This window comes from Drosophila santomea, chromosome 3R (genome assembly GCF_016746245.2).
Source record: "Drosophila santomea strain STO CAGO 1482 chromosome 3R, Prin_Dsan_1.1, whole genome shotgun sequence".
NCBI classification, from domain to species: Eukaryota; Metazoa; Arthropoda; class Insecta; order Diptera; family Drosophilidae; genus Drosophila; species Drosophila santomea.
In genome coordinates, this window is record NC_053019.2 from 13,522,617 (window position 1) to 13,536,984 (window position 14,368).

The following is a 14,368-nucleotide window of genomic DNA, read 5'->3' on the forward strand; positions in this document are numbered from 1 at the left end:
GAATAATACCTATTCACGAAAGTCGCTCGTCTGTGGAGCGGTTACAAGTATTAACCATATTAGCTACTGATATAGGCGGACTCAGAGCCCTTTCCTGCTTCAAATCGGTCGTTCCTGGCGGCCCATCGATTTTGCCAGCGACCTCGACGTCTCAACCTCTGAATGTGTCTAACTAACAAACTCATATCAAATATAAGCAAGTGCGCCAATTCATATGCATACCGTGGACATATACATATAGATAGTCTATATAAATTTTAAAAGCTCAAAGGGGCGCAAGTCTCTCTCATCAGTTTTGTCTTTTATCTTTTGTCTTTTGGATTTTGGTTCGGTTACTTTGCTTTGTCTTTCGACAGTTGATTTGATTTTATCATCGTACCGTAAGTGCATCTGCATATGCATCTGCCGCCGACCGACTCCGACTGACCGGAAAATATCACTTAAGTATCTTTTGCTATATTACACGTAGGCTAATCCGTTAACGAAGGTGAAAGGTGCCAATCGATCGGATGAACTTAGGGCCGAGTTGGATCGAAGATCCGAGAGAGCGCCTCCCCAGAGTAGCGCCGATCAGTGCGTATATGCCATTTAGCTGATGCGGATTATGCGGGTTAACATATATATATTTATAGGGTTTCTATTAATCTGCGATGGCCTCCCAATCTATCTTTATTGGCTGGGGGCATGGATTGGAAGCCTGTAAAATGGGTTGGCCAGATTAACCCGCGCCGCCGGCAGGAACTCCGGATGTTCGGTCAGAGTGTCCGACAATGCGCTCAGCAGAACTCCTGAAATAGTTTAAAGATACAAGTGAATTTAAGGGTTTGCTCAGGTAACGCCATTTACTTACTTAAAACTTTCTTTTGCAGGTCGACGGGTATGACACCCATGTTACCCTCGCGCTCTAGAAATTCCGTAAGCTTCTGCAGCTCCATCTGTGCCTCGTCGGAGCCATGCGAAAGTGATTGGGCAAACATCACCTAGAAATAACAAGCCATCATTAATTTGTTTGCTTGATTGGCTTGGTATTCAAGAAATACCTTTGCCAGCTTGTAAAGGATCTCCTCCAGGGAGTATTCATTGTACAAGTACTCCACAATCTTGGCCCGACCCTCGTCATAGTCGTTCAAGTCTGGTACTGGAATAAAATGACCGTTAAGATATCTCAAATCAAACACATGTATAAGATGCATCATTAAAATCCCACCTTGCTGTGCCTCGCTGTCCAAGACTTTGAGTTTGTTCCAGAAGGTGAAGCTATCGAAGTTCTTCGCGGGCAGGACTCCTGCGGCGCCTCGCTCGATTCCTGATTCCAAACCCGATTCGTGCACTTCTGGGAACGGTTTTTCTGTGGTTGTAGTGGTGCTTGTTGTCGTTGTGGTCGTTGTGGATGCTGGGGGGGTGGTAATGGCGGGTCTGTGGCGCTTTAACTGATTCTGGCGGACCTCCTCGGGGAAAATTCGATTGGCATAGGAGCGCTGCAGGAACTCTATTCCCAGTCGAATGTCCTGCAGGAACTTCAAGGCGCTCTCCCGAGTGATCTACAAAAACATATTAATGAAAGTGGATATTTATTCTTATTAAGCTGAAAAATATGCTTGAAATAGTTTAAAAAATGCCAAAGATTTTATAACCTTGCAGATATTTTTAAAATAATTTATTTCAACTTCTTGTCTAAGCACCAGCTTATTATTGTAACTTATTGAACTGCTCAATTCTAGTTGAACGTAAACAAAACAAGTAAGTAGCACCAACCAAACCGGTTGCCTAAATATAACTCATTAATAACAACGCTGTTTATTTTCGCTAGAGCGTTGTAGGATTTCAAATGATATTTAAGCTTATCTTTAACGTTACAAACAAATATTACACAAAAATAATGCTGTATTACTAAGCATTTTGATATCTAAAAACAAGAGTTTCGGAACATAAATATATAATTTGAATGCTATTAAAGTTGTGTCTAAGAATTTTCACAAAAATATTGTTATATTACTAATTTAAAAAAAGCTTCAGCGTAATCCACTTGATAAGAAAACAATAAATGAAAACTTATCGCTGATTGCATGGCCCGTGGGAATTGTGTAGTAAGCTAAATATATAAAAGCTTTTGCTTTAGCGTTGGGAAATCAGTTCACCGCCGAAAATCAAACAGCGAAGTTCTACAAAGCCAGCGAAAAGCGGAAAAATAATAATAAGCTAAATTATGCAGCCAAATATGGAAACTCCACAGCAAGAAAATCGTAAATTTGGCTTTTGTGGCCTCCGTAAGGAACACCATGAAGACCACGGACACCATGGACATCACGGACAACATTGGCATCATGGACACCATGAACATCATGGACACCCCTGGCATCATGGACACCATGGACATCATGGGTACTCTGCGCACCATTTCGGTCATCGTTGGAATCACCCCGCATACCAACACCATCATGGTGCCCCTCCATTTTGCTCCCATCATCACCGAAGCCACGGGCCACCAATATATTTTGGACCTTCCCTCATAAAGAGCAATGGATTTAGTCTTTACTATTATGATGCGATGAAAGACTAAATGAATGAAATGGGCTCAAGTATATACATAGGTATACACAAATGCCGCAAACATGATGATAAAAACAAACCACAATATTGATCCGTACTGGACCAAAGTAAAGATGTAATCATTTTGAGAAGTAATTTATGTAAAATTAAAAAAAAGAAACCTTTTAAAAAAATATATTTAAAATTAAATACAAAAAAAAACTTTTTGCTTACCACTTTTCCTTCAACCAGTTCTTCCACTGCTTTTACCACAGCTGTCTCATCTCCGGTCCAGAAAATATACTGGGCCATGTCAAACGAGGAGTACTGACCATTCGGACTACGCAGCAAGCTTTTGGCGGTCTGAAAATCAATGAAAACAATAGTATGAAAATCAGTCCATAGACGAGATCTTAAAAACAATGCACGTCATTGGGAAAATTGTCAGCCGATTTCAAAAGCTTCGCCAATTGTATTTAAAATATAGGAATTTCGCCAGCGACAGCCAATCATTACAATTTTGTAGCTGTATGCCCGTCTAATAGTAATAATTTGTGTTTCAGTTTTGCCAATTATTTTTATGGAAATCAGTCCGATTGTTGAGTGATTTATCTGTGAACAGTTATAAGAACCTTGGCCGTTATCTTTGGCGTGCTGGATCTTCGCTCCGTGGTTCGGGCCACCACATCGAAGACAATGTCTCCGATGGTCTCCTTGTTGGGTTCATGGTGATTCGGTTTGGATTTGGGCGGATTCAGGGCGGTCAGTTCAGTTTCGGCAACCTCGCCGACGGCATCCTGTGACTCTACTGGTTCTCCTGCCACATCTGGAGCGGTTTCCGTTTCCGATTCTGCTTCTTTAGCTTCCGGATCCAGTTCGGCTGGTGATTGGGACTCCCCTTCTGCCTCGGATTCAGATGGAGGAGCTGCCGTCGTGGTCGTGGTAGTTGTTGTCGTGCTTGTGGTGGTGGTCGTTGGTAGCACCTCTGGATTTTGGCCAAAAGCTAGACGAGCCGCCCCGTAAAATGCCTGTTGATTTTTGGGTGGTTTCGTAGATATACACTTGGATTTTGCAAAAGAGGAGTTTGGAGTTTACCAAGCGCTCTAGACTGGGATTCTCGCGGGGATTGGGGTTGGCCACTTACCTTCGCATGGGCCGTCGGCTCCACTACGGTTTTGATCTGCGTTTTTGGCTCCTCTAGCTGGGATCTTTCGCCCTCCTCCTTGGAAGTTGCCGTAGTGGTGGTGGCCGACGTGCTGGTGGTCGTGGTGGTGGAGATCAGAGGCGTCGCCACCTCTAACTGCCTCTCCAAGTCGGGCAGAATATTTGCATTTGGACTTGGACCTGGCTCGGGAACAGCGGCCACCTCCTCGACGCTCTTCTTGGTGGTAGTGGTGGTGCGAGCGGTACTTCCATCGTGCTGCCGCTTGGCCATCACCGCTCCCGGTTCATTCCTCAGCTGGTCCAGTTCACTGACATCGTCCTCGATATGGGGGAAAGTCGTATCACTGCTGCGCTTGGAAGGATCTAATTTGGGAGATGGTTAGTAGTCCAAACGAGCGAGTTAAGTGGATATCTTAATATACATATGTTCAGCCGTGAAAACCACGATTTAATATGGATGGATAAACATATATAAAAATAAAAAAAAATATCAAATGCTTTAAGTAGAATCTAAGATTATGACAATTTATTTTTAGCTACAAGGGTATATAATCCTCGGCATTCTGCTTCCAAATCTCAGTTGGCATAAATGCAAATTAGCTTTGGAGAGCGGAAAGTATAGGGGTCAAGATATGTGGGCGAGTTTTGGCTACTCACTGTAGATGTAGGGCAACAAAGCCGGATATGCCTGGGTCATGCAGATGCTGGCCAAAAGAAGGATGGCCAACAGATTCCTTGTCGCCATGATGTTCAAGCCAAAAAGACTGAAAGTGACACAAGACGTAATTCATTTGATTAGGGCCCAAGATTCGATTGCACCACAAACAAAAAACACAAAGGAAGAGCAAAAAGGAAGTACAAAAACAAGCACACACACACACACTTACTGAGAAAAAGAAAGAGGGAGAAAGCAGGCACACATACATACATATGCAAATCACGCTAAAAATAACACACGAAATCGATAAGACAACAACAAAGGCAGGCACAGTAAAGCAGTGGAGAATAATAAAAGCGCCAAGAAGCAGGCAACACAAAATAACACGCCAACTTTGATGCGAATGCGAAACACACACACAGGCACACACCGCACACTTATACAAGGGCGCAAGTGTAAATTGAGTAAATTGGCCGCATGAGCGAATTATCGATGCATTCGGGGAACACTTAAGCACGTTTGGGAATCCATTGAATTAAAGGGACATCGGAGAATATCTCAAGTATCTGCACTTGCTACTTTCACACACCTACTCACACACACCCACACACAAACAACTCCATTTTTCGAGTAAATAAAATTCACTTTTTAAAGAGCATACAAACAAGTATAATACGTTTTCCTATACTATAAATCACTTCTTCAAAAATCGACCTAACTTGTCGGGTCGTTTTACCTCTCAGATTTGTAGAGTACGTGAAAAGAAAAACGCGTCTGCTACGTTCGAGGAAAGAAAGTATTCTGAGCCGTATATCGTTAGAGCACTGCGGCCATATAACTTAAAGCTCTCTCTTTCCCTCACCTGCCACAAAAAGCTAGCTAAGTGATTCTCGCAAAGAGAGAAAAGGACTCAGGCTGCCGTTATAAATTTGAATTCGGAGCGGAGTTCGAAATCATAAACACTTTCCTGATTGCGACATTTTTAAAGTTATTTGTAATATTTGAGTGCGTAATAAATTTCTCTCTTTATATTGCTCATCAAAAAATAACTGATAAAAATTGAGAAACAATGCTACAAAACCACAATAAATAGCTTTGACAAAAACAGTTTTATACAGTTTTATTTGAATAATTTGTGGATTAACATGTTTTTCGGACATATTTTCCTGCATTTTTTGCTCATGCTGCAAGTTCTTGTCCCTCATTCAAATGGAGAACGTAATTGCCGACATATACTGTATAAAAACGTATTTCAAAATCTATCCCTCAGCTTCTGTACCAGGATGGGTTCCACCATATAAGTGTTTCAGGATGAGAGCAGGTGTGAATTTATTAAGAGGATGTGACACGGATAAGTATTGCTGTCCCGAACCGGAAATGTATCTGCCACATGTTACCTGTGGAAAATCAAGAACGCAACCTACGAAAGGCAGAGAACCAGTGCCTAATGAGTTTCCATGGATGGCCATGCTGTTATATGGACATAAATACAATTCGTCTGAGAAGCTATTACCAAAATGTGGGGGATCCCTAATAAACAATTGGCACGTCCTGACCGCAGCGCACTGCGTGGAGTATCCATTTGTGGAGAATCCATTTGCTCTCAAGAGTGTGAGATTGGGGGAACATGACACCTCAACCAATCCCGATCTCACAGTTATAAATGGGATAAGTCGGTACACTAATCGTTATTTGGAAATCGAAGTGGATAAAATTATTGCTCATGAACAATTTAATCACGGAAAAAAAATGATAAACGACATAGCACTGTTGCGACTTAAAGTTCCAGTGCGGTGAGTATTGATACTCTGCTCAAAATATATGTCTTAAATGAATTAGTTTATTAGATCCGTTCGCATCATTAGAGACTAGGCATATTGGATTCTGTATACTAAAATAATATCTCTTTTCTTCAGTTATACGGAAGCCATTCAACCTATTTGTATACCGGGACCCCATATAACGTCCTCGCATAAGCGCATGTTTCAAGCATCCGGATGGTCGGACATGGGAAAAGGTATTCCAAGTGAAGTGTTGTTGCGCAGCTTCATCCCGGAAAGGCATCCAGATGTGTGCAAATCAAATTATGAATTTGATTTCGGCAGTCAAATATGTGCAGGTGGTCTGGATGGGAACCACACCCGTCGCGGCGATTCCGGAGGACCTCTAATGGAGACCGTAATACATGAGAATGTCCTGGTAACTTATGCGAGCGGCATAGTCTCTTACGGACCTAAAACCTGCCAACAAAATATTTGCAAGCCAGCATTTTACACAAAAACTGCTTACTTTTTTGATTGGATAAACTTGAAATTGCAAAGTGCACTAATCGACAGCGGGCAAAAATAAATTATGTTTGAAACCACTTTTTGAGTAAAAAGGTTTCATTTAACAATGGGGATACAACGGCCTTTTTACATATATTTAGGACACATTTATATTGATTATTTGTAAATGGTTACGCGGGTATTAAATAAAATAAATAGTTCATTTAATTCCTACATTTTATTGCCACAAAACCTAGTTTAAAATGCTACTAACTGCATCCAGGAAAAGGTTCGGTGCGATTTTTGCGCAGTACGAACTGAATTTTTCGGTTCATGTCCTCGTTGTAAATGGCCTTGCATTTCTCGAAGTTGATGCGACGACGGACCTAAACAATAGTTAAAGTCATTAAATTATAATAAATAGTTTAGTTACTAAAAACGAACCTGATACGGCTTTTCGTAGAATCGCGTGCGGCGAAACTGATCGAGCAGTTCTTCTTTTCCCAACACGCGATTTAACAGACGACACGCCTCCTCCACATTATTGTTTTGCACCAGAACGGTGCGGGCTAGAAATTGCACGTGTCTCATTTCGGAAAGATAGTTATATCTTATAACTTTTAATAAACAATTTATTAAATAATCAATGTTCAAAACAGTGTGACCATTGATGCGGATGTAAAACAGCTGATGAAAATCGCTTACCAGGGCTAACGACGCACAATTGCTGATACGAAAGAGTATTTTGAGGTGACCTCAGCTGTAAAAAAAAATATTAAATAAATAATATATGTAATTATACAACACAAATTGCTTTTTGTTGTGGCTATCACTTACTAAAGAAATAAATACACGGTAGGTAGCTTATATAGCCAAGAGCTGGGCTCTGGCAATTTTCAGAAAATAGCTAGATGTAGCTACAGCTTAGATGTGCGGGCGCAACCCTAGTAGTCTGGTGTGGTTTTCATAATGCTCGGCTGGTCACACTGCTTTCCAGTTTTCTTCCTAGCGTGGCGGCCATAGTAAGCTGTTGAAAAGTATTCGACGTGAATTAAATTTGTTGTAAAAGTGATAATTCGAGGAATCGGTCTACGAAAGTTACCATTCGCTTTAGGCACGACACGACACGAAGAAAAGGTAAGCTGCGGTTCTGCTGGGCTAATTAAAATTACCACCTGATTTTGCACATTTCGCTTCGCATTGTGCGTTTGCCAATGTGTGTGTCTACTTGGTAGACACTTCCTTTTGCGCTTGGTTTCCTCATCTCTACCGTTAAGTAATCAGCGATAATAGTTTTTTGTCGGAGATTTGCCTTCGATTTTTGGCATTAGTTTTGCAAAATCGATGGCTCTCTGGGTTTTCTTCTCTTCTTTGTTCAATCGAATTATTCTGACGCAGCGTCTTGCGCGGCACATGTTGGTACCCATACAAGCGCACAGTCAGGGGTATGTGTGTGCTAGCCCCTGGTGAAAATATAATTAATTTACTTATTGATTTGCCTTCTAAATCGATAGCTGCTTCTAGAATTAATTTCCATTCTTATTTTCGACTCTGCCCTTTCCCCTTCGTCTGCTTTTCGTTCTTTTCCCGTTTTTTCATTTTTACGCTCTCCGCTTTGCAGTCGCCGTTCGCAAAACCAGGGCTGCATTGTGCTGACGAAATTTTCTAGAAACTGTGTGTATGTGTGCGTGCGAAAGAGAGCCCGGTGTCGGTGAGGGGGGAAGAGAGCGTCAGCTGCTCGCCGTATTGAAATACGAAAATTGTTCTAGAAAATCGACTAGAAAACGTCGCAGTTATTTTTGCGAACACATGGCGGCGTAACGACCTTGAAACCCGGGCTCTAGCTTCCGGCATTGCCTACCCATTTCCTTCTCCCCCGTTTTACACCGAGAGAAATGCCTATTGAAATCGAGTCACAGCTGTAGAAATCAATAAACAAAAGGTCATATGCTCGAGAGGTTTCTGGATTTTTTGAAAAGTGATGCCTAACTAAAAGTATGTCACTGGTATTTGTTTACATTATTAGTGAGGAATCTTCATCACCCCTTTGAACTATGAATTGTCATTATAGACAAAACAGATAATAACTTTTAACAGAAACTAGCTGCCATAGAAACAATCCAACCAAATAAAAGTTGTCATATTAATCGGTTGAAAGTTTATAACTGTTTGGTATTTTACTAAATTGAATTGAGCACTTTGACGTTTCTCGAATTTTATTTTTTTCGTGCTCCACAAATGTGATCCTAAGCCTGTATTTTACTAGCTTTCCCAGATAGTAATCTTAAACTACTTGGTCCGTTTACAGTAAACAGCTAACAAGATGGTCAAGGAGACTGGATACTATGATCTGCTGGGCGTGAAGCCAAATGCCACGCCCGACGAGCTGAAGAAGGCTTACCGGAAGCTGGCCCTCAAGTACCATCCGGACAAGAACCCCAACGAGGGTGAGAAATTCAAGGCCATCTCGCAGGCGTATGAGGTGCTCTCCGATGCGGACAAGCGTCAGGTGTACGACGATGGCGGCGAGGCGGCCATCAAGAAGGGCGGTGCCGATTCCGGGGACTTCCGCAATCCGATGGACTTCTTTGAGAAGTTCTTTGGCGCTGGGTTCGGAGGTGGCGGCGGTGGACGCAGGCGCGAGAGGCGTGGCAAGGACGTGGTGCACCAGATGTCCGTACAGCTAGAGGAGCTGTACAATGGAGCCACCCGCAAGCTGCAGCTCCAGAAGAATGTGATCTGCGACAAGTGCGAGGGTCGCGGCGGCAAGAAGGGCAGCATTGAGAAGTGCATGCAGTGCCGTGGTAACGGTGTGGAGACCAGGGTTCAGCAGATCGCCCCCGGCATCATGCAGCACATCGAGCAGGTGTGCCGCAAGTGCTCGGGAACTGGTGAAACCATTCAGGAGAAAGATCGCTGCAAGAACTGCAGTGGCCGCAAGACGGTGCGGGAACGAAAGGTACTGGAAGTGCACATCGAGAAGGGAATGCGGGATGGACAGAAGATCGTGTTCACGGGAGAGGGCGATCATGAGCCGGAATCTCAGCCGGGCGATATTATTATTCTTTTGGACGAGAAGGAGCACTCCACATTCGCGCACGCCGGACAGGATCTGATGATGAAGATGCCGCTGCAACTGGTCGAAGCACTCTGCGGATTCCAGCGAATCGTTAAAACGCTCGATGATCGCGATCTGATTGTGTCCACACAGCCCGGCGAGGTTATCAGGCATGAGATGACAAAGTGTATTGCCGAGGAGGGTATGCCCATCTTCAAGAACCCCATGGAGAAGGGCACATTGATCATCCAGTTCGAGGTGATCTTCCCGGATGTGATCAATCCGTCGGTGGTGCCCACGCTTAAACAGTGCCTACCCCCGGCGCCGGAGGTTGACATTCCAATCGATGCGGAGCAGACGGTTTTGGTGAGTGTTTAATTTTTTTATTTGGGGTGTGGAAAAGGGGAGGACTGGAATCGATTAGGGTATTCGATCGCATACTTAAATCTTTACTTTCGATGGCTAAAGTAGTAATTTATAGTCCGATATATATAGATTGGCAGAAATAAGTTAATTCTATCCATTTATATGTAATTATCGATTTGTTTATTTTTCGCAGGAGGACTTTGATCCCAAGCAACGTCGCCAGCAACACCAGCGCATGGCCTACGATGAGGACGATGGCGGCTATCAGGATGGCCCACGCGTCCAGCAGTGCACATCGAGTTAAGCGCCCCGCTGCGTGTTGCATCTCCGGACACACAACCCTAATAATACCACAACCAACAAGCCGTAATATTATGTAAACCAGCTCCCGGAACACTGTAATTGCGCTTGCAAGGGCCGAAGAACTCCCAAAAGCACCTTAAAACACCATCCAACTCACACTAGGAGACCCAACCAATCGAGATCTAAAGTTATTTCATGCAAGCTACGATATTTAGGTATAAATCAAAGAAACTTATCAGATATATGCACTATGTCTATAACGCGTGGTTGTTTGTAAACCAACATTTTTCTTTACGTTTATGTTGCGTTGGATTGTCAAAGAATCGAAAACGGAAACTGAAACTAAACTAAACTGAAATTTAAATCAGCCGCCACTAGAACCGTATCTAAAGTCCGCGCCAGCGAACGCGTCTAGGAACAAGTTTAAGTTATTTAATTCCAGCATAAATAAAAGCGTTAGTTTAAACGGATATAACAAATAAATAATTAATACACAATTTCAACCCAAACGCTGTATATTCTTCTTCTCATAGTTCCCAGTCCCACTTGCCCCCATATAATTCCATAGTCGCTGCGTAGTCACCGCAGTTGTGAATCATTCGTCTTATGCCAATTAAAGATATCAGGCATGACAACGTAACAGTGCTTGGCGAGATTAGTTTTGCCGGTGGCCGTTTTTGAGTACCCTATTTAAAATGCTATCTGGGATTAGAAGTAGATAAAAAGAAAAAGGAAGAATACTTTGCGATATAAATTGTAATATGCCCTTTAATCGTTCAGAATAAAATGAGGGCTTTTATATTTCTTGTGAAAAATCGTTCAAATGAATCTGCAAGGTACTAAAATCAAAAGCAAATTCAAAATGTAAATGTTTTGTAAGTTTATTTACAAAATATTAAAATGAACTACAACATAATCGTGCATCTAATGCGCAAAGTTCCGGAGGGCGGCCACAACTCCAGTTCCATAGATGAGCTTCTCCTCCACACGCTGCCAAGCCTCCTGCTGCACCTGGGACACACTGCGGAGCTCCTTTACCAAATCCGGAGACTCCGTCAATCCGAGACCGTGGGATCGCAGGAAGACACTCAGATACGATTGAGCCAGCTCAAAGTTGAGATTGGTCCCAAACATAAACTTAACGAGCTTAAGGAACTGCAGCATGGCAAGCAGTGTACCTCCAGCCTCCGGGTGCAGAGATTTGATCTCAAAGTCAACCATCGAGGGTCCTAATTGGGTCAAGTGCGCCACAGCCGGTGCGAAATCCAGGGTGTCGGCAGTATCTTCCAGCAGTTGGCCAAATGCTGTAAGATTGTTGAGAGTAGAAGCCTTTCGGATTCGGGATTCTTCCTCCTTTTGACCGTTCTGCACATCGAAGCGTAGTTCCAGTCCCGAAACAGTGGGCAGGAAAAAGGGAGCCTGTTTGGGAGCTTTTGGTGGGGCCTTTGGCTTGTTTCGTTGTTTAATGAGCTCCAAATCCAACAGATTCTGCCAACGAGATGCAGCCAACCCGGATAGCGTTATTAGCTCCTCGGACAGCTGCGTTGGAGTTTCGTACTTGGTGTCAACTAGCTCCCCGAGATTTGACTCGTCCTCTTCGTCAATCTCTAGCTCCTTCATGCCATCCTCTAGCTCCATGGCATCGCACACATTGGTGGGCAATCCCACGTAGGGAGCTGGCTCCAAAGGATCGATGGAGCGCAGAGAAACCTGATTAAACAGCGTCTTGTTGGCCCACAGGTAAATGCCCAAAAGGCCAACATGCGCGGTGGCCAGAAAGTCGCCATTGGGCGAAATGCTCAACGATACACAAGGCGCCTCGACACGGAAGTGATCCACCATGTAGGAGGAGGGTATGTCCCACACCTTGATAGTGGAGTCCATGGCGGCGGTGATCAGCCACCGGCTGTCCGGGCTGAACGTGAGGTCATTCAGCTTGGCTGTGTGACCGACGAACTTGCGAACAATGACCCGCGTGTGCATATCCACCACAAAGATCTTGAAAGTTTCCAAGCCTATGGCCAGCATGGAGCTCTCTCGATGCTGTCGAATGAGGGCGATTCCATCTGCCAGGCGTAAAATCGCCAAGGGCTTGTCCACTGAAGGACAGTAAGAAATTATTATTATGGTTTATTATATTATGTTGAAGACAATTCCCTACCTTTTCCTTTGAATGACCAGAACTTGAGCAGGCCCTCCGAACAGCCAGAGATGACGGTTTGGTTAAGATTGTCGCTGGCCAAGCCGCGTACTGCCATCTTGTGGCCTGGAGAGCCATAGCTAGCGCGACACAAACCAGACTGGATATTAAAGCGCTCAACGTCGCCAGTGCTATAGCCAATGATCACAAAGTTGCCGCAGTGTGTTAGCACAATGCATGTGGTCTCACTCTGGAAGTTGGTGCGGTTGCTGTTCTGGAACTGTTTCGGAACCAGCCGGTGCTCGCCCATACGGTTCTTGCCAAACGACCAGGTTGTCGTCTGAATAATGCCCGCATGGATGGCAGCGATGTTATCCCACTCCTTTTCGCGAGCCGTATCCGATGTGAACTCTAGGATAGGTGGCATACCAAATTTATCGTGCTCAAAGCGATCTGCAAGAAAACGTTGCATCTTAAAAATGCGGTCTCAAAGAGAGTAACAATAACCAAAAAAACTTACTCTTCTTTTTTGTGGCCTTTGGATTGTAGGTTGCCCTGCCCATGCTCTTGTTCAATGATTCGGAAATGGTAGAAAAGACCCTCAGGGTGCTGTCCTCTCCCGAAGAGAGAATGGAGACTCCCGAGCTGCCGTGGTAGCGAATACAAAACGGCGGCTTTGTGTGTCCCTCGCGGATCCTCAGCTGTCTAGCACCACCATCGGGCATATCAAAAACAAACATCTTCATGGAGTTGTCTGGTGAAGTGGTGAAAACCACGGGCTCGCTGGGAAGACAAATGGCCGTGGTCACCGACTCTTCGTGTGCTTGCACCTGGCCGGCTAGCTTCCGCTCCTCCAGGTTCCAGAAGGCCATGTAACCATTGCTGCAGGCGGACACAAGGATTGGTGGGCCGTCGGTACGAAACGAGAGTTTGGTAACCTGACCCCAATCCTGCTGGAAGGTCATTAGCACCTCGTCGAACTTTAGGTTTAGCAGGATAATAGTGCCATCACCGTGTCCCACGGCCACAACATCCAGAGCAGGAGACGGTTCAATGCAAGTGATCCTGCTATCGTGGTGACTTAAAGTGCACACCACACTGTTCTTCTTTATATTCAAGATCTTTAGTTGACCTTGTTGGGAACCTAGTACTATCTTGTTGATGTACGTGGGCGGATGGGTCACCGCGGTGATCTGAAACTCCTCGGGCCGGAAGGGCACTTCCAAGTAGACGTCCTCGGTGGAAATATTCCACACTTTTAGCACATTCTGCCGATCGATCGCTATCAAATTGGAACCAAAAGGCAGTAAGAGGTGGACATCCTTCTGATGTCCACGGTATACGTGCCGGATGTGTTTGCCCGCCCGCCACGCGAAGATGCACTTGTTGCTCGCTGTGTAAGTGTGCAGCCTATCCGTGGCCAGAGCCGTGATTTCGTCCGGATGCAAGCCGCTGACGTGCAGCAGCCGGAAATGGTTGGCGGTGTACACCTGGAAGGATCTGCCGATGCAGGTGATCAGCAAAGTGTCCCGGCGACGCAGCACATAGCGGGTGACAGCCGGAACCTGGTTGCTCACATAGCCGAGGGCTCGATTCCTCCGGAAAATGCAGCTGCTCTCCTTGAACACAGATTTCCGCTCCTCCGATTCCGGCTTATCCACCGACCGTAGGTGCGTCATTTTATTGTCTGAAATGTCTCTTTCGGTCGCTTCCTCGATTTTTTATCAGCTAAAATCCACGATTACTGCAACATGTTGAAAATGTTTACGGCAGAAACACGTGTGGAGTAGTGTGACCGGTGTTTGAAAACACTGCACTAAACCATATTCAAGTATACCAAATTACATACTAACCATTTTATAAAGTGGTATTCGGTATTTTAG

General features: G+C 44.4%; 5 protein-coding genes across 11 annotated transcripts; 2 read left to right on the forward strand and 3 right to left on the reverse strand.

Annotated features, from left to right (window-relative positions):
• Positions 1 to 647: 647 nt before the first annotated feature.
• On the reverse strand, positions 648 to 5,148 carry LOC120454442 (mucin-5AC). 7 transcript variants are annotated; one of them, XM_039639743.2, is made up of 9 exons: positions 5,088 to 5,148; positions 4,351 to 4,457; positions 3,674 to 4,056; positions 3,162 to 3,590; positions 2,764 to 2,892; positions 1,208 to 1,541; positions 1,041 to 1,138; positions 851 to 980; positions 648 to 788 (listed from the first exon to the last, which is right to left on the reverse strand). In XM_039639743.2, the coding sequence occupies exons 2-9, from the start codon at positions 4,436 to 4,438 to the stop codon at positions 670 to 672; spliced, it is 1,710 nt and encodes a 569-aa protein (XP_039495677.1). In that variant the 5' UTR covers positions 4,439 to 4,457; positions 5,088 to 5,148; the 3' UTR covers positions 648 to 669. The 7 variants fall into 7 exon arrangements, with proteins under 7 accessions (XP_039495677.1, XP_039495676.1, XP_039495674.1 ...); XM_039639742.2 differs by lacking the exon at positions 5,088 to 5,148 and adding an exon at positions 4,581 to 4,599 and having other exon boundaries at positions 1,041 to 1,132; positions 3,162 to 3,557; XM_039639740.2 differs by lacking the exon at positions 5,088 to 5,148 and adding an exon at positions 4,581 to 4,599 and having other exon boundaries at positions 3,162 to 3,557.
• A 346-nt stretch (positions 5,149 to 5,494) lies between these two features.
• Positions 5,495 to 6,705, forward strand: LOC120454447 (melanization protease 1). Its single transcript, XM_039639749.2, has 3 exons — positions 5,495 to 5,598; positions 5,654 to 6,144; positions 6,268 to 6,705. The coding sequence occupies exons 1-3, from the start codon at positions 5,497 to 5,499 to the stop codon at positions 6,698 to 6,700; spliced, it is 1,026 nt and encodes a 341-aa protein (XP_039495683.1). The 5' UTR covers positions 5,495 to 5,496; the 3' UTR covers positions 6,701 to 6,705.
• A 132-nt stretch (positions 6,706 to 6,837) lies between these two features.
• Positions 6,838 to 7,310, reverse strand: LOC120454446 (28S ribosomal protein S21, mitochondrial). Its single transcript, XM_039639748.2, has 2 exons — positions 7,063 to 7,310; positions 6,838 to 7,004 (listed from the first exon to the last, which is right to left on the reverse strand). The coding sequence occupies exons 1-2, from the start codon at positions 7,207 to 7,209 to the stop codon at positions 6,888 to 6,890; spliced, it is 264 nt and encodes an 87-aa protein (XP_039495682.1). The 5' UTR covers positions 7,210 to 7,310; the 3' UTR covers positions 6,838 to 6,887.
• A 286-nt stretch (positions 7,311 to 7,596) lies between these two features.
• On the forward strand, positions 7,597 to 10,848 carry LOC120454443 (dnaJ homolog subfamily A member 4). The gene is made up of 3 exons (XM_039639746.1): positions 7,597 to 7,755; positions 8,927 to 10,042; positions 10,236 to 10,848. The coding sequence occupies exons 2-3, from the start codon at positions 8,942 to 8,944 to the stop codon at positions 10,344 to 10,346; spliced, it is 1,212 nt and encodes a 403-aa protein (XP_039495680.1). The 5' UTR covers positions 7,597 to 7,755; positions 8,927 to 8,941; the 3' UTR covers positions 10,347 to 10,848.
• A 362-nt stretch (positions 10,849 to 11,210) lies between these two features.
• LOC120454441 (WD repeat-containing protein 36) lies at positions 11,211 to 14,285 on the reverse strand. The gene is made up of 3 exons (XM_039639737.2): positions 13,006 to 14,285; positions 12,507 to 12,938; positions 11,211 to 12,444 (listed from the first exon to the last, which is right to left on the reverse strand). The coding sequence occupies exons 1-3, from the start codon at positions 14,162 to 14,164 to the stop codon at positions 11,270 to 11,272; spliced, it is 2,766 nt and encodes a 921-aa protein (XP_039495671.1). The 5' UTR covers positions 14,165 to 14,285; the 3' UTR covers positions 11,211 to 11,269.
• Positions 14,286 to 14,368: the final 83 nt, after the last annotated feature.